The following is a 27,017-nucleotide window of genomic DNA, read 5'->3' as shown; positions in this document are numbered from 1 at the left end:
GGTTGAAGAAATCAATGTGGCGGGGGGACACAGGCAATGTCCTCCAGGCTTGCAGGAGGATAAGAGTAATAAAATTAGTTTACACTAGTGCTTTTAATGCATATTTGGAGGTGAAATGGTCAGAAATGAAGATGAATCTCTGTATTTCTTAACTCTTCACCTCTATAGCGATCACTACTCTCAGACAAAATTGACTGTGGACAAAAAGATGGTGGAAGTGAATGGTGTTTTTCCTCCCCTACATCCCTAACATCCTGAATCCCTTCCCTTAAGTCTGTGACCACTGGGATACTTGGTCCCACTAGGATAGCTTTTTTCCACTGTGATTCCTCATCTACATGTTCAGTGTTGTCAGAAGAATGATGTTCTTTTCCAGATAGATGAATTACACAGCATTTAAATTTATCTTATTTCATTTTTTATGAGAAGTTATAAAATTGGAATAAAAAGCAGAAACAAGGAAAGGGATCTTCTGAAGTATACATTTTATAAGATCCAAGGAATTAGTACCTGGAAAAATAAACTGTAATATTTAAAATTAGTTTATATATGGAGATAATTATGTTTCTTGCTAACATGCCTATCACCCTACTGATTCTCAATTTGAAATAAGCATTATAACTTTTATATGTCTGAATATGAAATTTTACAACTTTGACAGAAGAGGCCAGAGAACTAGCTTGCTCTTTTCCCACCATGTAGGAATAAAACAAGAAATCAGCAGTCTGCAGTCAGTAGTTACTGGAACTCAAATATAATGATGCCTTGATCTTGGACTTCCCAGCCACCAGAACTATGAGAAATAAATATTCCTTGTTTAAGCCACCCACTTTATGGTAATTTGTTACATCAGCCTAAACTGATTAAGACAAAAATGCTAAGAAACAGAAGGACCACAAAGTAAAATTCTGTAACTCATTCTGGAGTTTTAGATCTACTACAAAGCTCTAGAATCCAGTAGGTCTTCATGGACTGAATATAGTACCAGCAAGGGGGATGTGGACATGAGCCAGATCCTAACACAAAGGATATTTGCCCTCAAACCTCCTTTATGGTTCCTCCCAGGAGTGTGCAGCCCAGAATGAAGGTTTGATGGAGTGACTGGTGCCACAGGTATGAGCAATCGGTTCATAATTGGGGCAACAGTTTGGAATCAAAGAATCATGATTGTTCTTGTAAATTATACTTATGGACCAAAGAGGCACATTGGGCTCAGAACATAGCAGTTTTTCTCCTAGGTCTGTCAGCCTGTATATCTTTTACAGGCCAGGTATGTCAAGAGTCTGCATGTGAGAGAGGTCTTAAAATCCATACAATATACATTTTGTACACAATTTCAGAATTCATAGCAGATTATGCTCAAGATACTGCATTTTATCTAGTGTGTTTTTACATTATAATTTCACAGGGTAACAGCTTCTCATTTTCAATGCCAGGTTACTTTTATGTGATAGTCACATTTTGTACCAATCTGGTGTTCAGATTTTATATTGCTTGATATGATTTTTTTTAAGTGCATAATCACTTTCTTAAAGTTTCTGTTTAAAAACTTACAGGAAGCATGACACAATATAAATTATATTAGAGATGGAATATTTAATATCCCCTAAAATACCAAATAACTTACCAGTATCCCAGTATTTAAATATACAGTTGATAACTCAAAGTAATTTATGACTGTTTCTTTGTAATCATTTTGATGTCACAGGTTGTTTAAGGCTTAATGATGATTAAGAACATTTAGTGAATTTATGCACACTTTAATGAATTGATTTAACATTTCAGCTGTTTATGTGCAAGGACCCATAAAATTATCAATTTAAATGACTTGAGAATTAAAATATAATAGTTTATTCTTGGAGCATTACTTTTTCTCTCTCCAGTTATTGATCAGGCTACCAAATGCTTTTTTAAAAAAATCTGTGTTTTAAATATTTTTATGTATTTACTTATTTTGAGATGGAGTTTCACTCTTGTCACCCAGGCTGAAGTGCAATGGCATGGTCTTGGCTCACTGCAACCTGCGCCTCCCGGGTTCAAGTGATTCTCCTGTGTCAGCCTCCTGAGTAGCTGGGATTACAGGCACCCGCCACCACACCTGACTAATTATTGTATTTTCAGTAGAGATGGGGTTGCAACATGTTGGCCAGGCTGGTTTCAAACTCCTGACCTCAGGTGATCCACCTGCCTTGGCCTCCCAAAGTGCAGGGATTACAGGCATGAGCCACCATGCCGGCCTAAATATTTTTACATGAGATTGTGGATGATAATCTCATTTTGGGTAGATTTGTATTTTGGGTAGATTTGTATTATGGGTAAACTTTTATCAGTGATCCTGATTTTAAAAGAAGAAAATAATTTTTTTTTCTGGTTATGATTAGCATTTTTCATTAATTACCAGCTTTAGTTAAGGTAGCTTCATTTAATTCATACATTTTATTTGTTAATGCATGGTGCAATTAAAACAATAGTTACAATGTCATGAAGGACCTGTGCCAAGAATCAGATGGCACCACATAGCCGTCATTACCTATGACAATGCTACTTTTAAATTCTCATTTTTTTAATGAGACTATTGAGGCTCTGAGATGTTAAGTAACTTTCCCAAGAATACACAGCTAGTCGATTCAGATTTATAAGGCCACAAAGCCTGAGTTCTCAGTTACTACTCTGCTCACTGGAACTTGTGGGAGCAAATTCTAATAAACTTACAGCTCTTCTTCCCCAAAAGATCTTAGCTCAGAGAGGAAGGAGACCTCTATACTGCAGAGCTAAGGTTTTAAGTAGGTCGTGCTTGACTTCCGGGGCATGTGACATGTGAATACAACTGGTTTTATGATGATAAAATCATCAGCACTCTCATGGAGCATCTTGTGTTTCTCAGGGCATGAGAACCAACCATCTGCAGCATAAGGTAAATTTTTAACTCATAAGTCAATGAGATTGTTATTGCTACAGATATCACCATATTATCTGGCAGGTAATTCTTATTGAAATATCATAAAGGGCAAGTATTGTGACAACTTTTCTCCATGATTAATAAAACAAACAGATAATTTTTACAATACTAATCCTTGCTATGTTTCTTAATAAAATGTTTTTGATTACTTAAAGTCCTATTAAATTAAAAATCAGATTTTTGCAACATGTAGAAGCCTCTTTTAAAAGAAACTATAGTATTATTCTATATTGTATTTCTGTAGGTATAATATCACACCACCATAATCTGCATGGTCTAATAAAATAATAAATTGTTTCTCAATAAATAACTTTCCCACAGTATAGAAACATTGGCAATGTTTTGGTTTTTTTTGTTGTTGTTTGTTTGTTTTGTTTTGAGATGGAGTCTCGCTCTGTCACCCAGGCTGGAGTGCAGTGGCGCGATCTCGGCTCACTGCAACCTCCACCTCCTGGGTTCAAGTGATTCTTTTGCCTCAGTCTCCTGATTAGCTGGGACTACAGGCGTGTGCCACTATGCCAGGCTAATTTTTTGTATTTTTAGTAGAGACGGGGTTTCACCTTGTTAGCCAGGATGATCTGGAACTCCTGACCTCATGATCTACCTGCCACAGCCTCCCAAAATGCTGGGATTACAGGTGTGAGCCACCGCACACAGCCGGCAATGTTTTTTAACTTGTAGTTTAGTCTTCAGACCCTCTCAAATTACTTACTGAATTAAAGTATGCCTTTTATAAGAAACAACATTCCAGTAATATAAAAAAAAATCGGATCTCTTCTTTTACTTTCCATTTAACTTAAGGTACATTTTGGAGGGCATTCTTGTGCTTGCTTCATGGAACCTCACTTGCTTTTAGGTGAATTCAAAATTCTGATGTTAATCCCTTGTATTAGGGTTCTCTTGAGGAACATAAGTAATAGGATATATGTATATACGAAAGAGAGTTTATTAAGGAGTATTGACTTACACGATCACAAGGCAAAATCCCATGATAGGCTATCTGCAAGTTGAGGAGCAAGCAAGCCAGTGGTGGTTCAGTCTGAGTCCCCAAACCTCAAAAGTAGGGAAGCTGACAGTGCAGCGTTCAGTGTGTGACCAAAGGCTCGAGAGCCCCTGGAAAATCACTGGTGTAAGTCCAAGAGTCCAAAAGCTGAAGAACTTGGAGTCTGATGTTTGAGGGCAGGAAGCATCCAGCACGGGAGAAAGATGAAGGCTGCAAGACTCAGTAGTCCGCTCTTCCATCTTCTCCTGCCTCCTCGCTGGCAGCTGATTAGATGGTGCCCACCAGGTTGAGAGTGGGTCTGCCTCTCCCAGCCCACTGACTCAAATGTTAATTTCCTTTGGCAACACCCTCACAGACACACCCAGGAGCAATACTTTGCATCCTTCAATCTAATCAAGTTGTCACTCAGTATTAACCATCTTCTTACTGAGCAGTTGACTCAATAACATTGCCAAAGAACTCTGTTAACAGAAGCATTGTTTGTTGTCCTAAGTCTGTCATAATATGCTGTATAACCTTTCAAGAAACATTTAAAATGTCCTCTTTCAAGCAATGAAATGTGCATTCCTTGAATTGAAAGAACTTGAGCCTCCTTGATGTGTTGCCTGACACGGTGGGAAAGGTGAGCCCCTGAGTGGGGGACTCATCCCGGATCCCATTCTCTCACAGGTTTGTGAAAGCGGAAGTCACTTTCCTTCTGACCTTGGCATGCATCCTGCTTCAAGAATGGAGCTGGAGGCATATCCATTCTGATTACAAAGAAAATTTAAGTCACTCTCCTACAGAATTTTAATTTCAATAATTGTTTTAGTAATTTGCAAGTATGTGGCATGTTTTGTCTTAACTAATAGAAAAAGTGTCCTTTTTCAAAAAGAGAAGTGTTAATATAATAATAATAGTAATGACTTCACAGGGTGTGTGTGTTGCGTTCCAAGCACTTTAAACATATGAACAATTTAATCCTCTCTTCCTGGGCGCTGCCTATGGAGGTGGCAGCCATCTCCTCCTTGGCATCATGGCCGCCCTCGGACCCCTTGTGAAGGCCAAGATCATCAAAAAAAGAACCAAGAGGTTCATCTGGCACCAGTCAGACCAATATGTCAAAATTAAGCGTAACTGGTGGAAACCCAGAGGCAGTGACAACAGGGTTCGTAGAAGATTCAAGGACCAGATCTTGATGCCCAACATTGGTTATGGGAGCAACCAAAAAAAAAAGCACATACTGCCCAGTGGCTTCCGGAAGTTCCTGGTCCACAACGTCAAGGAGCTGGAAGTGCTGCTGATGTGCAACAGATCTTACTGTGCCGAGATTGCTCACAATGTTTCCTCCAAGAACTGCAAAGCCATCATGGAAAGAGCTGCCCAACTGGCCATCAGAGTCACCAACCCCAATGCCAGGCTGCGCAGTGAAGAAAATGAGTAGACAGCTCGTGTGCACGTTTTCTGTTTAAATAAATGTAAAAACTGCCAAAAAAAAAAGAAATTTAATCCTCACAGTAGTCCTTGGAGGATGATATCATCCTGATTTTGCAGATGAGACCACTGAGGCACAGAAAGGCCAAGCCTTATATGGCAGAGCTGGGATTTGAACCCAGGATGTCTGACTCTTCATGCTGTTAGTTCACATTCTTAACTGTGGGCCAGATGTATGTAATTGGCTATCAAACGTGGTTCTGACACAAAATTCTACATCTAAATTCCAGTGTCCATTTTACATTTCTGCTAACCTGACGGGGGGAAATCTTTTATTTTAATATGACCAGGGATCCACATTTTGAAAAATATCGCCAGTGCAGTCCTGACGGCCACTTCTTCATTCTTAAGCACCTGGGAGGAAACTGTTCAGAAGTGATTTGTTAACGAAATGGTAAAATCAGCTCTGCCCTTGCTGATGAGTCAAGAATAATTACCAACGACTGAGTCCAGCCTCATGACCACTTTCTTGAGTGACATTTAGTTTGCATCCTAATTTGAAGTTTACAATTCTGGCAAGATATTGGACAGCTGCATGGATAATTTTGTTCACAAATATAGATGCAAAGCTCTATGCTGCGTTAAAGCTATTTTAAAGAGCATACTTTAGGACTAGTGTTTATTTCCTTGTGTCTAAATTTCCTGTTTTGCATTTGCTTCAGCTAAGATTGTTTTGGGCCAAACTTATCTTCCTACACAGACCCTTGGTATCATGTAAATCAAAATAGTCATTAAAACACAGGCATATCTAATTATATGACTCTTATTGTCACTACATTGAAGTTTTTCTAACATTCTTAAATTTTGTCTACATAATGAATATGTTTTTAACAGGAAAAAAAAACTATATGTTTGATTGCCTGCTTATTTAAATAAAAAGAGAAAGAAGAGATAGAAGAATTAGGTACTCTTTATTGGTTGCCAAACAATAAAAATATTTTTTTGGGGAAAAAAAGTAAACCCCATTGTTTCTTTGAACGTGCTTGTTCTTTCAGCTCAGTCCTAAGAGTGGATGATTACTGAGCACAGGGCCCTGAGATGAACTGAGGGACTCGCATCTCATTCAAGCCTCACAAAGCAGTGGAAGTATTAACGTTTCCTTCATTTTATAAAGAGCACACTGAGACTAAGAACAGTTGATTAGTTTGCCCAAGTTCTCAAGAGTAGTAAAATTTTAGCCATTAATTTAAAACAGACCATCTGGAGGTAGACTAGAGCTGAAAATGATCTCAATTAAAGGAAGGAATTCTGTCACTTTGTGGAGTTTTATGAAGAGATAAGATAGAAACCAACTTACTGAGTATTAAACAAAAGGCTATTTCCCAAAAACATCCTTCCACGTTCATTCTTCAATCAGTAAAGTTTTACTACGGTTAAGGCAGAAAAAGGGTTAGACACAATTCCTTTCTTCAAGAAGCTTAGAGGTTAATAGGGACACTACAATATTCGTGGCACAACTTAAAAGCTATATAAAAATGGTATAGAAAGGTAAAGATTTCTCTGTGGAAGAGGTATAAAAAAGAAAATATTTTCCTCATGATAAGCTTGAAGGTTCTTCCTCCCTGAGAGGCTTAAAGAAGTCTTCATGATGGAGATCTAGAATCCATCTTTAGTTGGTTAGTGTGTGCACATGTGAGAGAGAAGGCCATGCTAGGCCTGATCCAAGAATGAGGCTGGAAATGGGTGTACTTTTAAGAAAATGAATAAATAAATAAATGATCTTGTTTGCGTAGGAGCCTGGAAGAGACTAATGGAAGCTGTGAATAGAAAGACCCTTTGAAGCCAATTTGGAGATGGCCTTGAAAACGAGGGAAGTATAGAATTTTCTTAAAAAGAAAATAAGAAACCTTTAAAGGATTGTATCTGGGGAGAGGCAAGATAATAACAAAATCTTCGAGGAGGGAATAAGCCCTTACCTCACTTCTGTTCACCTTGAGGGCTTACCCTTCACAGCATGCGCCCCTGTTCCTGGCCCTCCCTGTCGCCTAGGCGGAGTTCACTGTTAGCCCTTGTCAAGTGTGATCACCAGCTGGCTGGTCTACCTCTTCTTATCAGTGATGGGGCAGTCTTGATACTGAGCTTCCCAGCTGTGGACCCACAACTAAATTAATGTAAGACCCAAAGGTCTGAAACGCCCTTTAAGATGCTGCCCTTGAGAATAAAGAATGTTACATACCAGCAGAGGGTGTTAGGTTTATGCAAGAAGAAGATGGTGTGGTGGAAAAAATCTGAGAGTAAGAAAACTAAGAGAAGAGAAAATAATAAGAACAGTGATCATTTGTATTAAATAATGAGAGTGAAAATAGGGCTAACAGTATTTTACAGGTGCGGTGGGTCACAGGTTGTTGACATGTAACCAACAAGAATTGGACTACATGGCTGCAACCCTTTGTCTGCAAAAGCTCACATGTATTGGCTAGTAATGTTCAAGTAATTAACAGAGGACATTAATCAGTTAAATATCTATCTGCACATGTTTTCTCTAAAAAATTTCAGGTCTCTGCTGGACATGGTGGCTGATACTTGTAATCCCAGCACTTTGAGAGGCTGAGGCGGGTGGATCATGAGGTCAGGAGATTGAGACCATCTTGGCTAACACGGTGAAACCTCGTCTCTACTAAAAATGCAAAAAAAATTATTCGGGTGTGGTGGTGGGCGCCTGTAGTCCCAGCTACTCGAGAGACTGAGGCAGGATAATGGCGTGAACCTGGGAGGCGGAGCTTGCAGTGAGCCGAGATCACGCCACTGCACTCCAGCCTGGGTGACAGAGTGAGACACTGTCTCAGGAAAAAAAAAAAAAAAAAAAAAATTCGGGTCTCTATTTTTTTCTGTCTAATACTTCTGGCTTCAAGGATAGAGTCAAGAGAACTGAGACCAGGAATTGCAACCATTGCAATCAGGCAAATCCCCACAATGTCCCAGGTCAGAGAGTCAAGAGAGAGACAGCTAAACAATGGGACTATACCCACCTATGACATGACCTTTTAAAACATCTCTTTTTTTAGTGCTTCTTTAGATGGATAGAAGTGAACTTATGTCTATGCTTTGATTTTTGCAAAATTCTTAGGCTGTAAAAGATATAGTTGTGACTAGGAGACTAACTCTCATTTACCTCAGTCCTAAATTCAGTGTGTTCAGTATAACATTGAGGAAATAAATATCATAATAATGATTTCAGGAGTGACATATTAACTCCATATTTTTGAAAGAAAGTGTGGTCAGGCTCTGTGCTAAAAAAAATTCTACCTACTGATGTTCCAAAAGTGTGTCATGAGATGATCTGTTATACTGAAAACTAGATTTCTGTGAATGCGGAATGACGTTTGTGTCCTTTTCTTTCCATATTCAAATCTTATTTCACTTCTATGAGATTTCCCCTTATTTATGGGTTTCTTTAATCATATGCATAATTTTTATGTTGACATCTAGTAAAGGTATACACTTTTGTTTCATTTTTAGCATGGACCTAAGAAGCTCTTCCATCATAATCTATGGCTTTCATTACTGATTCTGTTTATAGATAGGATACAAAGATAATATAAAAATCAAAAACAAGTTGTAAACAAATTATTTTTAAAATTAGATTTTTCTCTTCAACTTAAATATTTCACCCTTCCAAAGGGTGAGGGAAGGGGGAAAGATGAAAGTGGCAGAATTAATGTAGAAATAAAGTGTTTGGAGCAGAGCTTGAGTTTTTTTCCCATAGAGCGAATATTAAATTTTATCAGTATAATGATCCATCACAGTTTAAAGAAGCAACACATTTTCTGATTACAATGATAACTTTTAACATATCTAACATTTAAACATATCTATATCTTCTAATACATTAGACTTGAAAAATTCTGTAGTGGTTGCCTGTCTCAGCATTTTGCAAGCATCATCCTTGCTGTACCAAAACAGAGTTCACAAATTTTGGAAAGATGTGTGAGTGGCTGTACCTCTTCTGGGACTAGACAACTGACAGCAACGACTATACGTGCAAGTAGTCGTTCTCTGATGAGCTGAAACAGTCACTCATATCACTTCCCATGCTCTGTGGTTCACATGAGGAGCGCTGGTAGAGAAAGGCAGCTCTAGATCTTTGTAAGAAGGTAATAAGACACCAAACTGCTCTTCAATGGCAAGTGTTAATCTAATACATCTCCCCAAGGAGGGGCTGACGATGGGAGTTGAAAGCCACCAGATAGCAAGCACCCTGAGGCTCTCAAAATGAATGGGAAGGTACTTACACAAAGTTGGTGCCCCCCATACCTGTCTGGAGGCCTGGCTGAAGAGCCAATCCTAGTGTGCCCCTCCTATCATCGTGGCCACTCTAGGAGCCAGCCCCAGCCACAGGTTCCCTGCCAGGCAAGAGCTGTCATACTTCTACAAACTTCGAGTAGACTTAAAGTTTTCCTTTTGTCTTCTTCACCAGAGAAAGAAAAAGTTTACTTTTGGACAGGTTGCACTAAAGCACTTTAGATGTTCTCTTTTCTCTGGTGGAAGCCTGTGTCTTAGGAGACATGGGGAGCCTGCTGCTGGCTCACCTGTCATAGAACTGGATCGTGAAGCTTTCATCTGGTTTTTCCCAGGTGGGCATTTTAAACTTCTGCTTCAAAGTCTGTCTTTGTACTTTTAATAAATAAGACATTTTTACTGATGGAATCTGCAAGACAGGTTTGAAGGAAAAAATAAATGTCTCAAAGTGAAAGTCTATTTTTTCCATAAAGATGATATCATGAACAGTCATGTAAAAAACGTATTAAAAATAGCCTTTTTGAGTTGGGGATCTATTATGTTCAGTAGCTAAACTATAACACAGAAGACCACATGGAGCACATACATGAAATATTGTTGAGGTGGCCATTTGGAGTCCTGAGTTCTAGTAAGGACTCCACTTCAATTGGTCACATGATCAAGGATGGGCACATCACTTCTCCAGGACTTACGGTCTTCGTCTCTAAAGTGAAGGCTGAATATTACAGGTGCCCTTAAAGCCGCAAAGCATCACACATTTCACACCTGTTTACCCTCTCTTTCTCTTAGATAACACTTTTTCTCTCTTTTTTCTTTCATCAAAATGCCAGCGTCTCCTCTCCCCGTCTCATTCTTAGCTTCCTACTTCACCAGAAAACTGAAGCAATCGAAAAAGAATGTCCATGAGCTTCCAACATCACGTTGGCTTGTGGCTGTGATCTGAATGTGTCTCCTCCACAATTCAGGTATTGAAACTTAATGGCCAGTATGACAGTATTGAAAGATGGGCCTTTAAGGCCATGAGGACTCCTCCCTCATCAAAGGGATAAAGGTCTTTATAAACAAGGCTTCACACAGCATCTGGCCCTCTCGCCATGCTACCTTCTGCCAGGTGAGAATGCAGTGAGAAGGACCTCACCAGATGCCAAATGCTGTCTCCTTGATCCTGAACTTGTCAGCCTCTAGAACTGTGAGAAAATACATTTCTTTTCTTTTCTTTTCTTTTTGAGACAGTTTCACTCTTGTTGCTCAGGCTGGAGGGCAATGGCACAATCTTGGCTCACTGTAACCTCCACCTCCCAGGTTCAAGGGATTCTCCTGCTTCAGCCTCCCAAGTAGCAGGGATTACAGGTGTGCGCTACCACGCCTGGCTAATTTTGTATTTTTAGTAGAGATGGGGTTTCACCATGTTGGTTAGCCTGGTCTCGAACTCCTGACCTCATGTGATCCCCCTGCGTCGGCCTCCCAAAGTGCTGGGATTACAGGCATGAGTCACTGCACCCAGCCAATTTATTTTCTTTACACATTACTCGGTCTGTGGTATTCTGTTATAACAGCACAAATAGACTGAGACCAAAATTGATACCAGGAGAATGTTGCTACCACAAATACCCGAAAATGTAGAAGCAGCTTTGGAACTGAGTCATGGGTAGAGGCTGGAACCATTTTAAAGGGAATACTGAAAAAGCCTGTATGGCCAAACATGGCACATTAAGGGTGATTCTGGTGAGGGCTCAGAAGAAAAGGAGAGCTGTAGGGAAAGCCTGAACCTTCTTAGTTTATCTTAGACAAATTCTTATATTATCTCAGTGGTAGGAATATGGACAGTGAGGGCCTTTATTAGGTATCTTAGAGAGAAATGAGAAACACCTCACTGGAAACTGGAAGAAAGGCCATCATTGTTACAAAGTAGCCAAGAATTTGACTGAATTATGTTCCTGCCTCAGTATTTTGTGGGAGGCAGAACTGAAGAGTGATGAACTGAGATACTTGATGAAAGAAATCTCAAAGCAGCAAAGTGTTGAAGGAATTGCCTGGCTTCTCTTAACTGCTCCTGGCAAAATGCAAAAAGAGAGAAATGACTTAAAGATGGAATTTATAATCAAAAGGGAAGCTATCACATGTAAAGAATGTAAAGATTTGAAAAATTCTCAGCCTGGCCATGTAAATAATAAAAAAGCATGTTTAGTAAAGAAAACCAAGGTTGTGCCCAATTGACAGTCTAATAAGCAGATTAGTGTGAATAGCAGGAAGCCAGGAGCTATTTATCAAGATAATGGGAAAATGACCCCAAAGACATTTCAGAGATCTTCGAGGCCACCACACTTTTCATAGGCAGAGTTCTAGGGCCTTGGGGGCAGAACAGGTTTGAGGGAGGGGCCCTGGATGCCCTTGGGAACTTGAGGCTTACCATCCAGGGTCACCTCAAATCTCTGTTCCCTGCATTCTGGCACAGTGCTCCTTGGTTCCCCAGCTATGGCTCAAGTAGGCCCAGGTGTGGCTCAAGCCACTGCTTCAGAAGGTATAGGCCATAGCACTTGGCAGCATCCATGTAGTGCTAACTCTGTAAGTGCACAGAGTTCAGGAGCTTTGAAGGCCTGGCTTCCTCCCCTTGGTTTCAGAGAATGCCATAGAGTGTCTCCACCAGAGAAATGCACAGTGGAGCCGTATGAGTGAGGCCACCTCAGAGAGTACTCACTAAAACAAAGTCTACTGGAACCATAGGGCAGGGCCACGCTGGAGACCTCCACATTTTAGAGTCACCAGCATGCAATGCCAGCGTAAAAGAGCTGCAGGCAGAGACTCCAACCCATGAGGGCTGTGGTGTGGGCTATGCCCAGCAAAACTATGGGGTTGTGGCCTTTGGAGCCTTGGGGATCCAACCCCTGCCCCAGTCTGCCTTGAAGGTAAAACATGGAGTCAAATAAAATTATTCTCAAGCCTTAAGACCTAATGTTGCTTGCCCTTTTGGGTTTTGGACTCACTCAGAACTTGTTACCCCTTTCTTTTTGCCAATTTCTTCTGCCTTTCAGGATGGGAATGTCTATCTTACACTTGTACCACCATTGTGTTTTGGAAGCAAATAACTTATTTGACTTTGCCGCCTCATTGCTGGAGGGAAATTTGCCTCAGGATGAATTGTTCCTTGAGTCTCACTCATACCTGATTTACGTAAACCTCTGGACTTTAGACTTTTGAGTTGTTGTTGGAATGAATGAAAACTTTTGGGGCTATTGGTATGGAATTAATAATGTATTTTGCACATGAGAAGGACATGAATTTTGAGTGGCCAGAGAAGAATGCTACGGTTTGAATGTATTTCTGCCAAAATTAATATGTTGAAACGTAATGAAGAATGTGATCATATTGAGAGGTGAGGCCTTTAAGAGAAATTAGGCCATGAGAACTCCTCCTCCATGGATAGGATTAAGGACTGCCTTAGTCCATTTTATGCTGTTACACAGAATACCACAGACTGGGTAATTTATAATAAATAGAAATTTATTGGCTCACTATTCTGGAGCTGGAAAGTCCAAGATCAAGGGGCTGACTCCTGGCTAGAACCTCCATGTGTGTTTTTTCATGGTGAAGGGCATACAAAAAAGGGTGAGAGAGAAAAAAGCAGGCCAAACTGGTCCTTTTGGAAGGAGCTCACTCCTACAAGAGCAACATTAATCCATTTATGAAGGCAGAGCCCTCATGGTGCAATCACCTCTTAACATTCCCACCTCTTAATACTATTCGTAATAGCAATTAAGTTTCTAACACATGCTTTTTGGGAGGACACATTCGAACTGCAGCAAGACCCTTAAAAAACGGGCTTAAATGCAACATTTGGCTCTCTTGCCCTTCTGCCTTCTGTCATGTGCACAGGCAGCAAGAAGGGCCTCACCAGACATCAAATTCTGGCATCTTGATTTCAGGCTTCACAGTTTTTATACCTGTGAAAAAATTAATTACCCAATCTGTGGTCATCTGTCATAGCACAAAATGAACAAAGACACTTACCCATCAGTACCTACACCCAGAGGCTGCCTCCTCACCTTTTAACTTAGACTAACTACCCTTTCTCATATACAAAGCTCATACTTCACCTATTCAAAAATAGAAGTCACAAGATTAGCTCACCTCTGGCCTTTGGATTTTTCTCTGATAATCATGCAAAGCTGAGTTGCTCATCCCATGACTGTTAGGTAAAGACAAAAAAACTTTATTTCTTTCATCTCCCTTTCTACCCATTCCCCTTTCGCCCTCACCCCTGGTATCTTTGATGTTCCCTGAACTGGCCAGGCACTCTCCAGCCTTAGTCCTTTTAATGGTTCTGTCCACCTGAAACGTCCAACTGAAACGTTCTTTCCACAAATATCTACGGTATTTTTACGTACATGTACATAGTGAATGACTACCATAATCAAGCTAATTAACATATCCATCACCTCACGTATTTACCTTCCTTTTTTATTGTATGAGAACTCTTAATATCTATTCTCTTAGCAGATTCCAAGTATACAATACAGTATTATTAACAAGAGTCACCATGCTGTACATCAGATCTCCAGAACTTATTTATCTTGCATAACTGAAATTGGGCTCTTTAATCAACATCTCCCAACATCCCCTACCCCCAACCCCTGGCAAACATTATTCTACTCTCTGCTACCTGGATATTTTGTCTCTCTATGTACATTTTAGATTGCACAAAATAATTTGCTGTTATAATGAGTGGTATTGCATTGGATCCACAAATCAAGTTAGGAAGACATCTTGACAACATTGAGTCTCTCTATCCATGTACGTGGAATAGCTCTCTATTTTTTTAGTTCTTTGATTTCTTTCATCAGCTTTATAACTTTCCTCATATAGATCTTATACAAATTTAGTAGATGTATATCTATGTTTTTAATTTCTAGGGGTGCTAATGTAAATGATATTCTGTTTTTAAATTTAAATTCCACTTGTTTATTGCTGGTGTATAAGAAAGTGATTGCTTTTTGGATATTAGCTGTGCTTTTATTTTTATTTCCCTCATTTTGCTTGTTTTGAATTTATTTTGTTCTTCTTTCTTATTTCTTAATTAAGAACTTATTGACTTGAGGACACAAACGATCCTGAAGAGCCAAAACAATATTTAGCAAAAAGAACGAAGCTGGAGGCATTATACTCCCTGATTTCAAAACATATTATAAAGTCATATTAATCAAAACCACATAGGTACTGGCATAAAAACAGACACATTGACCAATGGAACAGGATAGAAAGTCCAGAAATAAACCTAGCCATTTGATTTTTGACAAAGGTTCCTAGAACACACAGTGGGGAAAGCACAGCCTTCTCAATAAATGCTTTGGGAAAAACTGAGTATCCACATGTAGAAGAATGAAATGAGATCCTTGTCTCATACCATATACAAAAATTAACTCTAAATTGATGAAAGACTTAAATATAAGACTTGAAACTGTAAAACTATTACATGAAAACAGAGAAAATGCTCCAAGAGACTGGTTTGATCAGCAATTTTTTGGATATAACCCTGAAAGCATAAGGAACAAAAGCAAAAATACACAAATGGGATGACATCAAGATGAACTATCTTCATTGTATTATTTGATGAATAGAAGTCATTAATTTATAGAAGTTCAATTTAATAAACTTTAAAAATATTTGGTGTCTTTTTGGTCCTGTTTAAGAAATTTTTGCCTATCTCAAGGTCATGGAAGATATTTTGTACTGTTTTGTTATAGAATTTGTATTGTTTTTACTGTCTAAGCTTCCACATTGTGGCCTATGATCCATCCTGAATAAATGTTGCTAAAAATTAAACTTTGACTTAGCTTAATATAAATGATATTTATATTTGCGTATTACATATGAGAATTATTTTACTATAATAACTATAATTAAGGCAGAATAGATCATTTAAATACATATTCATGAAGATGCCAATTCCATTCAACAGGCAAAGGATAATCTTTTCAATAAAATTTACTAGATCAGTTAGATATCTGTAGGTGTGGTGGTTAATTTTATGTTTAAACTTGGCTGGGCCACAGTGCCCAGATACTTGGTCAAACATTATTCTGAATGTTTCTGTCAAGATTTTTTCATCTAGATAAGAATAATATATAAGTCAGTGGACTTAGGGTAATGCACATTACCCTCCGTAGTATGGATGGGCCTTCTCCAGTCAGTTAAAAGACAATACAGCAAAGACTGGCCAGGCACGGTGGCTCACGCCTGTAATCCCAGCACTTTGGGAGGCTGAGGCGGGCGGGTCATGAGGTCAGGAGATCGAGACTATCCTGGCTATGGTGAAATCCTGTCTCTACTAAAAATACAATAAATTAGCCGGGTGTGGTGGCAGGCGCCTGTAGTCCCAGCTACTGCTGAGGCAGGAGAATGGCGTGAACCCGGGAGGCGGAGCCGAGCGAAACTCTGTCTCAAAATAAAAACCATATCAGTATGTCTATTCAGACAAATGTTTTATATATATATATATACACACACACACACACATATATACATATATATATATATATATATATATATATTTTTTTTTTTTTTTTTCAGAGTCTTACTCTGTCACCCAGGCTGGAGTGCAGTAGCGTGATCTTGGCTCACTGCAACCTCCATCTCCTGGGTTCAAGCGATTCTCCTGCCTCAGCCTCCCAAGTGACTGGGATTACAGGTGCCCATCACCATGCCCAGCTTATATATATATATATATATGTGTGTGTGTGTGTGTGTGTGTGTGTGTATGCATTTCTGGTAGAGACAGGGTTTCACCATGTTGGCCAGGCTGGTCTTGAACTCTTAACCTCAGGTGATCCGCCCGCCTTGGCCTCCCAAAGTGCTGGCATAAGCCACTGAGCCTGGCCAGAAAAATGTTATTTATATTCTAATGGTACCAAGTTCAATACCCTTTATCACTCTGAACCACAGTTTTTTAATTTAATAAGGAAAATTTGGGTAGAAAAATGTATTAAAATATATATTAATCTGTCAAATACTACGCAAAGACAAGTCCTTAAATGGGTTAGGCAATATGCTGAAGTTGAACACCGGTAAAACGTTGAGTAACCCCTCCATAGAATTCCCATAGAAATCTCTTCCTGACCATAAAGCTAAGATCATTGCCCTCCCTCACTACCAGAGGGATGTGATTTTAGCATTTGTATCCAATTTGCGGGTAGCCTAAGCCATCAGTGAGATATTTGGCATTCTGTATCTAAGCATGTTCCCTCACCACCACATTTCTTCATTTCTCTTGGTTCTATTCTATCTGTAGAAAACACTGAAAAGTGACAAGATGTGATGTTGAAAATCTATTTCAAAATCATACACTCATTGCTCACTAAATATTAGCTCTTCAATCCCCTGGAGGTACCTGGGATCAGTCTCTCCCACCTCTCTGTAGAGAAGAGGAGGGGTACTCTGACTGTTGGGCAGTTGTATGTTCTCTTGGTTTTCAAAAATGTCTACTAATTAAATGCCACTGGGCGTGTGCTCGTACTTCCTGGGGGGGATGAGACACAGTGTGACACAAAAGACAAAATGTCCTTTCTGTATGTTATTATGTCATTTTGTTCACATTCTGTGGCCCTACACATTTATAATGTCACCTTTACCTTTCATTACGTTCATACATGCACACTATTCAGTTTCTGAGACCTCTCATTTCATTGTTGATTTGTCGATTTCTGAACAAACAGCACTGTTTTAATTATTTTAACTTCAGACTTTTTCAGTAGGAAAAGTCATATTTGATTTTTATCTTGCTTGAAAATGCTTCTTATTCATATTCTCGTCGGGATGAAATTCCCCTCATCCTGATATTCAGTAACCTCATTCATTCCATCCATTCCACCTGACTTTCTCCCCATCTATTAGCTCCTGCTGTATTCATTTCTCATCTTATCAAGCTTAGGAAGAATATGGTCCATTATTTACCATTTCCTCTCTTCTATCATTAGTTTAAACTGTGTTTCTCCAAGTGTGGTCCATGAACTATTGCCTCTGAATTATCAGGGGTACTTGCTAAAATGCATATTCCTAGGCTCCATTCAATCTGGAATGAATGGAGCTTGAAATCTGCAAATTTAATATGCACTTCTGAAGTACATCATCGTTTGATAGCTGCTTCCCTAGCCTCTCTGCCCATTGCATGGCGTCACTCTCAAGAACTCTGACTCAGGATGAACCTGCCTCTCTGCCTTCTTATGGCCTTTAACTAACTGGGGCGAGTGGTGTGACTGGATGAGCATTCACCACAATCCACTTCAACAGGCTTCAAACACCACTGACAATTCTGATACAGAAGTCAGCGTCTGCCACACATTCTCGCTATCAGCAGTGACCCAAGTGTTCAGTCCCAGCCAGTACCTCACTTCACTTATATTGAGTTTCCTTTAATGGGCCACTGTTGCTCTTTTCTCCCAACACTTGTGAGTCTGGGACACCCTAGTTTATCAAACATGTTCTAAATGGCACTGAAGCTCAAAGAGAAATGGTCTGGATGCCACTTCCCTTCTGCACAAATGGCTTTTTTGTATCTCTATAAATCTGCAAATGAAAAATAGATGTGTCTAGAAGTAGGAGCAACCTCACTTATCAGACCATTGATAAGACAAACATACTTAGTTACAGTCATCCCCTGAACCATGGGTTGGGCACTTGCCTTATACCTGTTATCATGAGAGGGACTGTCCAAGTGGTTCATGCGAGAGAAAAAGAGAGTTTTCCCAATGTAAATGAACTTAACCTATAAGGATTTAATACTTCTAGTAATTTCAAAATGATTTTAAAAATTAAACTTCTTCCTTGCTCCTTAAATTTCCCTGTACCTCACACTGTAAATGAGTACAGAAGAAAGATTAAAAAAAAGATGACACTAAAATTTTAGCTGTTATTTGGGAATGACGAAAATAGGAGTGATTTTTAAATTATTATTTTTACAAAGTAACATTTATTTTATAAGTAGAAGGAAGAAAGATAATACTTATTCATTTAACAAATATGCTCCAACTTGAAAATGCTTTGATGACAAGGGGTGAGGTCAGCAGTCTGCTGTGTCAGTAAGGTACAGAGGAGTGCTTTAGCCTTGGGTCCTGCACACACTTACAACAGCAGAACAATCTGGTGCTTTGGGAAGAGGTGTCCACAGGGGCTAAGGCACAAAATAAGAGGGCTGCATAGGGACTGTGTGAAGTAATAAATTCCTGAAGGCCTGCTTATTCTATGTATTTAAAATTTTAAATTACCCTTTCAAGCGTGGAAAAGACAATTTAGGATCTTTATAACCAAAGAGGATAAGAATGATCTCTTCTCCTTAATGGAACCCCAGACACTAGAATTTAACTATTTCCTGGCTCCATTCCACTTCTATCACCCAAATTTGAGTCTAGAACTCAAAGTGCAATTCATCCTAGATTCTATGTACATGTACAAATCATCACATCTGTTTTATCTAGAAGTATAACGATAACTTAGTGTTGAAAGAAAAGCCCTATGTCTATTCAGAAAATGTTATTTATATTCTAATGGTACCAACCCCTCCCTTGACTTGGCTCTGTAACCATTCTGGTAAATATGAGGGATTAAGGTAAATAGGAGGGATTATGGGTTGAAGATGGACAATCACTAAAAACTTGAAAAAAAAAAGTCACTTCACCTAAAGTACTTCAATGACTTCCCATTGCATTCAGAATAAAATCCAAGTTGCTTATCCTGATCTGTGAAGCCCTGGACCCTTCCATTCCTCTGCCTTTCCCAGTTTATTTTATGCCAGTCTCTCTCTGTGCCACCCTCATGGATATGAATAGTCTTCTTTGGTCTGAAGTTTATTCTTGGTTGCTTTATATACTACTATAATAATAATAATAATAATAAATTTGCCCCCTTTGAATTCCAAATAACGTAAAAGAAGTTGTGGCTGGATGTTATCATAAGTACAACCTTTCTGTTTGGGAAGTACGGAATACTTCTCAACCATAAAAAAGAATGAAATTATATTTTTTGCAGCAATATGGATGGAACTGGAGGCCATTATCTTAAGTGATATAACTCAGAAACAGAAATTCAAAGACTGCATGTTCTCACATATAAGTGGGAGATAAATAATATGCACACACGGACATGAAAAGTGGAATAGACATTGACTATTCCACATTGACTAGGTCCAGAATAGACTCACTGGAGACTTTGGAGGCTCCAGTAGACACTGGAAGGGTGAGAGGGAAGTGAGGGAAGAGAAATTACCTGAAGGGTACACAGTACACTATTTGGGTGATGGGTACACTAAAAGCCCAGGCTTCACCAGCACACAATATATCCATGTAGCAAAACTGCACTTGTACCCCCAAGTCTATTTTTAAAAGTGATTAGAATCCATATTCTCCCCAACCAACATTTGCCAGAACAGTGGTCCCCGTGTGCCTGCAGGGACTTGACCAACTATTAGGGCAAAGGCCTGCTACTTATCTACTTCCATGGTCAAGAAAACCACAACAGCTTTGGTGACCAAGAATGTGGAATCCTTTGAGGAACCTTTGCTAGGGTCCGACCTGCAGACCCTGATCCAGCGATGGATGAATGAAGTACACTGACACACAGATATTCTGCTTTGCCAGTCCAGCTGAGTGAGCCATTTACAGACTCCCTGGAGAGTGCTATAAACAGTTGCAACTGCCGCCTCGATCAGTCAGTGAGACTTGCATTTATTTGGTAAAGATTAATTGACAAAGGTCATAGGAAAACACTATTAGAGGGTAATTGACATTGTGGACTTCCTGAGTAGAAAACAATTAAGCACCCAGGGTACATCAAAGATTAGTCTTAGGAAAACAAGTTAATTATATAAACTACTCTACATTATTTTGTATTTGTGCCTTAAGCTCTCTAGCTCCTACAAAGAGACTCTGGCTGCCTTCAGCCAGACAATCTGAAGCTATGCAAACTCTCAGGCTTTCCAAGAGAGTTTGTGTCTATTACTATAACTATCATTAATATTTTTCCAACCAGCCTGATTGAACCCCCACAAACCTCAACTTCAGCAGAGAGCTGGAAGCAGGGTAAGGAACTGCAGGTGCCATTGCAATTCATTGAGAATAAAGAGAAACTAAAGGGACTTCAAACTCATTTGAATAACCTTAGTCTCTTTGTGTTCTAGAATATTCTTAAAATACTTTCAAGATAAATCATGATATGACTCACAGAGGGAAAAGATCTGTCATTTTGGAGACCTTAAAATACTTGATTTTTAAAAACGTGTGCATTTTACTCACCCTTGTGATACAAAGCGCTAAGATTTCTCAAGGGTTGTGTAAAAATGTGCATTTTACGCAGAAAAGTGACACAGAGATGTCACTTCAGACATGCAGTTTCTAGTTGTTATCTTACTGTCAATCCTTTCAGCTTGGTCATCTCTATATCCCCACACACCAGCTCACTAAAGTAAGATATTTGCTGTGTTTTATGGACAATATAGAACAATAGCAGACATCATTTTCCACAACTCATGTGTTTCTGAAGTGATATGTACTCTTTGTAAGACTCAGAAATCATCCCTCTCTGCTTACCTAATCAAAAAGTAAAAACTCAAACATTTCTGGTATGATGCTGCTTTTCACCATTTTAAATGTGACTAGAAAAGGTTTGCATGCACCTTACTGTAGAAGTAAATGTAGACCACCCACATGAGAACTGGTGATTAATTCAAAGTTTGGGAGTGGGAAAGCTTTAGAGTGAGCAAAAAACGGGAGGGAATGGGTGGGGAAGGTTTCAAATATGCTCTGATTGGAGGTAGTTGGCAAGGGGAAGTTGGAAGTGGGTTAACTAGAAGCAGAGTATCTTATGTGGTTGGTGTGGGGAACATATTTTGCTTTATTTGGTTGGTTCTAAGTTGGAAACAAGGCAAAATAGGGAAGCTAACAGTCATTAATGATATCCTGACCGTTTGGGACCAATCACTGCCAATGATGTGGTATAGCCTCCTGGACTGGTGGCTTCAGAGATTGTGAATCAGAATTCTATTGTCATATGTTCTGACCACTATTCATTTGAAGATTTATCCTCTCAGTCCCCTATTATGGTCATTCTCTTAATTATGAGAGATTGACCAATTCAGGGGCAGCTGGAAACCCAGATCTTCACCACTGTGATGTTGTCAAGTGGTCTCCATTGTAAACTATATTATGAGGCCTTCTTGACTTTTTGTTGTCCTATCAGTACTGAGAGGTGAGACTAGCAGGACTTCCTGGGTCAAGTGGGGACTTGGGGAACTTTCCTGTCCTACAAGAGGATTGTAAAATACACCAATCAGGAACTTTCCAGTCTTACAAGGGGATGGTACAAAGTACCAATCAGCACTCTGTAAAATGCACCAATCAGTAGGATTCTAAAAGTAGCCAATTGCAGTGAGGTTTGAAAACATGGCATTCTGATAGGACAGGAATGGAATATGGGCGGGGCCAATAAGGGAATAAAAGCTGGCCACCCCCCCAACAGCCACCAGCGGGCAATCCGTTCCACCCTCCGGCTGTGGCAGGGTTGCTCTTTTGCTCTTCACAATAAACCTTGCTGCTGTTCACTCTTTGCGTCTGTGCCATCTTTAAGAGCTGTAACACTCACAGCAAAGGTCTGTGGCTTCATTCTTGAAGTCAGGCAGACCATGAACCCACCACTAGGGACTAATTTCAGACACAGTACAACAATGATCTCCTGTGAGAACAGCTGCAAAGTAGAATGTAAGACTTTTTCAGGATGTGATGGACCTGCATCATGGCAGGTATAACCAAAGTGTTGCACGTTCTGTAGTTCCATGTGCAGGGTGGAATGGCGCCCCGTGGCTTTTTCTCCCCTGTTACTTGGCGAGTGGGAGGAAGAGTCACAGTGTTACAGGATTCCTTCAGTGCTGCTTCATCAGCTGGAAATCTCTGTGGCTGCCGTGACCTCTGTTCCAGGCCTTACTCAGGCCTGCCGGGTTGCTCTGCCCACTGGGCCCAGCAGGCTGCACTTGGCTTACATTACTGGCCCAGATCCTGTGGTCAGCATGGCTCCATGCTCAGCTTGTAGCTGGACTGGGCATGCTGCAATTGGCTTCCATGTTGGGTGCTGGTATCTAGATGAAGGGGACGTGGTGGCACCCAAATACTTGGAGATGCCAGCAACTGCGGAGCCCCAACAGGTATTACAGCTTTTGCTTGGGTAGTCCTGAGGTCTGAGCCCCCAGAAAATGTTACAGCTCTCTCTGGTTCCTGCTGCCTGCAGCTCAGTTAACAGGGGCGCCTTACAGCTCCTTTGTTACTGCCACCCGAAGCTCCGGAAGTTCCCACAACCACGAAGAATAACGTGTGTGGACAGCAGAGAGTGAGAAAGGCAGAGAAAAATTTTATTGAGTGACAGAAAAGCTCTCAACGCAAGAGGGGACCTGAACTGGGTAGACTTTTATTTTTTTTTTGAGGTAGAGTCTCACTCTGTCGTCCAGGCTGCAGTACAGTGGTGTGATCTCAGCTCACTACAAGTTGTGCCTCCCAGGTTCACACCCATTCTCCTGCCTCAGCCTCCTGGGTAGCTGGGACTACAGGCACCTGCCACCACGCCCAGCTAATTTTTTGTATTTTTAGTAGAGACGGGGCTTCACCATGTTAGCCAGGATGGTCTCGATCTCCTGACCTCATGATCCACCCGCCTTGGCCTCCCAAAGTGTTGGGATTACAGGTGTGAGCCACCGCACCCAGCCTGAAGTAGGTAGAATTCTGTGTGAATGGGGGCCTGAAAGCCAGCAGCCATCTGTGTGGCTGAGTCTAGGATTTTTAAGGGCTCAGAAGGGGAGAATGCATGCTTATTGATTCATGGGTGGTCTTGGAAAAAAGCACCATTCTATTAGTTAAAAGGCATAGAGGATGTTCTCACTCAGATTGTTGACTCTACAACTGGCAGTTGGGTTTTCAGGGGTCAGGCTGTCTTTGGCTTGAAGATCGGGTTTCAAAAACAAAAATAATCACTAGTCCCTGTAAAATGCTACAGAAGCAGAAATTCTAATTTTCCTATCCAGACCAAGAGAACAATAGGCCACAGACCATGAAGATCTGCCTTAGAATGGCAATTGTCTTTTTTCCTTAAGAAAGTGTGAGATGTAGAGCCTGTTTTACCCGGCCTGTTTCATTGATCCAAATATAGTGAGAAGTATTAGCAATAACACAGCTACCATGACTAGCCAACAAGAAATCTAGAGAAATGTGGTTATTATTACTTGGACTTGAATTGAGGCTGATTTATATTTCATATAGGGAAGAGACAATGTCATTAATAACTTCTGCCAGAGTTGGTGATAGTTTTCTTACAGTTTTGTCCATTTGTACAATTCTCACTCTGATTATTCACACAATGAGTCAGTAACTCCCCCAGGTAGACTGCCTGAATAATCAAGGGTGGCCTCATTTGGAAGCTCCAGCCTGGGGTGGAATTTCCAGCCTTCCTTTTGGAAACTGGGGTTGACCCATTGATATTTTATAATGGCCTATTTGAATCCCTAGAAACTTCGCCTTTGAAGATTTACATAAGACAGGCCGGGCTCGGTGGCTCACGCCTGTAATCCCAGCACTTTAGGAGGCCGAGGCAGGCGGATCAGGAGGTCAGGAGATCGAGACCACCCTGGCTAACACGGTGAAACCCCGTCCCTACTAAAAAAAAAAAAAAAAAAAAAAAAAAAAAATTAGCCAGGCATGGTGGCGGGCACCTGTAGTTCCAGCTACTCGGGAGGCTGAGGCTGGAGAATGAGGCTGAAGGCTGAGGCGGAGCTTGCAGTGAGCGAGATAGCGCCACTGGACATTCCAGCCTGGGTGACAGAGCAAGACTCCATCTCAAAAAAAAAAAAGAAAAAAAGATTTACATAAGACAATAACTTTAGTTAAGGCTTTCTTTTTTTTTTTTTTTGGCATAAAGTTCTGTTAGACTTTTTTCTTTGGCTTTTATATTATCTTCTTTCTTTGTATGGGCTTCAACCTTAAAATGGCCAACTCTAGAAAGCAGAGTGCCTTAACTTATTCATTTTCATGGGGTTTCCAGCAGAGATGATGAATTTCTTTTTTATCCAGAGAGTCCCAAATTCATGTAGTACTCTAAAAGCATACATGCTATATATGTTTACTACATGGTCTTCAGCTAATTGACAAGCTCCAGTAAGTGTAATAAATTCCATTATATGGGTTGATTTTACCTCAGGTAGAAAATATATTCTAAAGGAGAGCTTAAATTAGTGATAATTTTCAATATCAGTTTTGAGGTATGATCCATCAATGAATAACATTTGATCAGGGTTCACAATGACAGCCAGTTTCTCATCAATCTGAGTGAGGTATAGAAACTCCCCTAATTGAAGTATAACAATCATGAGGTTCCCCTTCTTCTGGCAGGGAGAGGAGAGTGGCAGAATTTAAGGAATTGCATCAGTGAATAGTAAAGCTAGAGGGAGGGAGTACAACTCTCATAAGAAGTGAATCAGCTGGTTGAAAAGTATTGTATGCTCTTTGTCAGTAGTTATGTCTACACTGCCCAGGGAATCATGATGTGAGTAGCAATATGGGCGCTAACTCTTTCTAGGTGGGGAGCCTAGAAATAGTTTAAAAGAAGCATCAACAAATGTTGCAGTGGAAGTTGTTGCCTTAAGACAAGGGCTATAAATAGCCTTTGCAGCTGGGTCAAGGGTAAGGCTATGGAAAATGATGAATTTTTGATGGTTTCCATGACATTGAGTTACAAACAAAAAAGCTTGTACAAGTTGTCCATGCACAATTAGACAAAATGGCATATTGTCATCAGGGGTACCTAATTACGAAAGGGAGTGCCTAACTACAAAAGGAAGAGGCTATTGAAGAGCCTTCTGGAGTTACAGAATCTATATTTGGGCCCCCACAAAAGACAGTTTCTTACTAAGGACTCAGCCAATTCATAAAAAGAGATCGCAAGCTCAGAAAAATTTAGCAGCCGTTGTCTACAATATCCAGTAAATCCTAGAAATCCTCTCCATTGTCATTTTGTGAGGCATTGAGGCGAAGTTTCTATAGTCTTTTGCCTACCAATAGAGGCAAAATGGTTTCTCCCTCTTAAAATAACTTATGCCCTAAATAATAGCCTGTCTTTTGACAAAATTATAATTTATCTTTTGAAACATTGTGTTCTTTTTCTGCTATGGCTGAGAGCAAGTAAATGGAATCCTTCTCACAAGCTTCCTCGTTTTCTGAGAAAAGCAGTGGAGATCATCTGATCCTGCATATACTGCATCAAAACCGAATCACAAGTGAAATTTAGATCTTTTAAGTCTTGATTGAGGACTTGGGGAAAGTAAGAGGGGGCTTCAGTGAGCCCCTGGGGTATGACTATCCAGATATATTTGTTGTCCTCCAGATGAAGGCAAAGTTGTTGACTGGTCTGGAAGCACACTGAAAAATGCACAGTAAAGATTCAATATGGTGAAGCAAGTGGCTTTGGGCAGAATTGATGACAGGATAGATACTACCAGGAAGCAAAGCAAAACAATTTTATTGATTTTTCCTGAGGTTATGAACAAAGTGTACTGGCAGAACAAGTGTGGTGTGTGGGCTACTGCAGGGTATGAGAAAGTCTTTGGATATAAGGTCATCAACTACAGTTTTGAATCCTTCCTTTGCTTCTAGTTTTTCAAGGAATATCAGGGAAGTTTGACCATGGTTTGCTAGGATACTTCTGAACTTGACTAGGTTCTGCTCCAATTATTTCCCATATAAGTGGATTTTTTTAGTTCGTAGAGTATTAGGTAGAGTGTTGAGGTCTTTATCTGGAGCATACGTCAATAAATATAATGAAGGAGACAAACGTATATCCAGAGATGACATGAATACAAGTAGAGGAACCCTCAGGAAACTCTGCTGTGCATTTATTATTTGTTTGAAACAAAGTCTTGCTCTGTTGCCCAGGCTGGAGCGCAGAGGTGTCATATCGGCTCACCGCAACCTCTGCATCCTGGGTTCAAGTGATCCTCCCATCTTAGCCTCCCAAGTAACTGGGGTTACAAGCATGTGCCACCACACCAGCTAATTTTTGTATTTCTTTTTAGTAGAGGCAGGGTTTCACCATGTTGTCCAGGCTGGTCTTGAACTCCTGAACCAAGTGATCTACCCACCTCAGCCTTCCAAAGTGCTAGGATTACAGGCGTGAAACACCATGCTCAGCTAGTGCATTTACTATTAAAATTCTATTTGAAAATTAAGTTACTCCCATTAAATTTGCAGGAGTGTTATAATAGAGCAGGGAGAAATGTTTTTAAGTCAAATACCCAAAGGTTGCTGTTACGGTAGGAAATAGAAGGAA

The 27,017-nt window shown here is 40.1% G+C and overlaps 1 protein-coding gene and 1 long non-coding RNA gene across 4 annotated transcripts in view; both read left to right on the top strand.

The window, feature by feature from the left end:
- LOC105498902 (uncharacterized) overlaps window positions 1–27,017 on the top strand; it is a 279,709-nt gene that overhangs the window by 119,255 nt on the left and 133,437 nt on the right. The window lies entirely within an intron of this gene.
- On the top strand, window positions 3,923–5,442 carry LOC105498903 (large ribosomal subunit protein eL32-like). Its single transcript, XM_071078860.1, has one exon. The coding sequence runs from the start codon at window positions 4,978–4,980 to the stop codon at window positions 5,383–5,385; it is 408 nt and encodes a 135-aa protein (XP_070934961.1). The 5' UTR covers window positions 3,923–4,977; the 3' UTR covers window positions 5,386–5,442.

This window comes from Macaca nemestrina, chromosome 14 (genome assembly GCF_043159975.1).
Source record: "Macaca nemestrina isolate mMacNem1 chromosome 14, mMacNem.hap1, whole genome shotgun sequence".
NCBI lineage: Eukaryota > Metazoa > Chordata > Mammalia > Primates > Cercopithecidae > Macaca > Macaca nemestrina.
This window is presented reverse-complemented; position numbering and strand designations above follow the sequence as displayed.

Excerpts from the sequence above, each read along its gene's own strand:
- LOC105498903 (XM_071078860.1), top strand. The coding sequence starts at position 4,978 with ATGGCCGCCCTCGGACCCCTTGTGAAGGCCAAGATCATCAAAAAAAGA.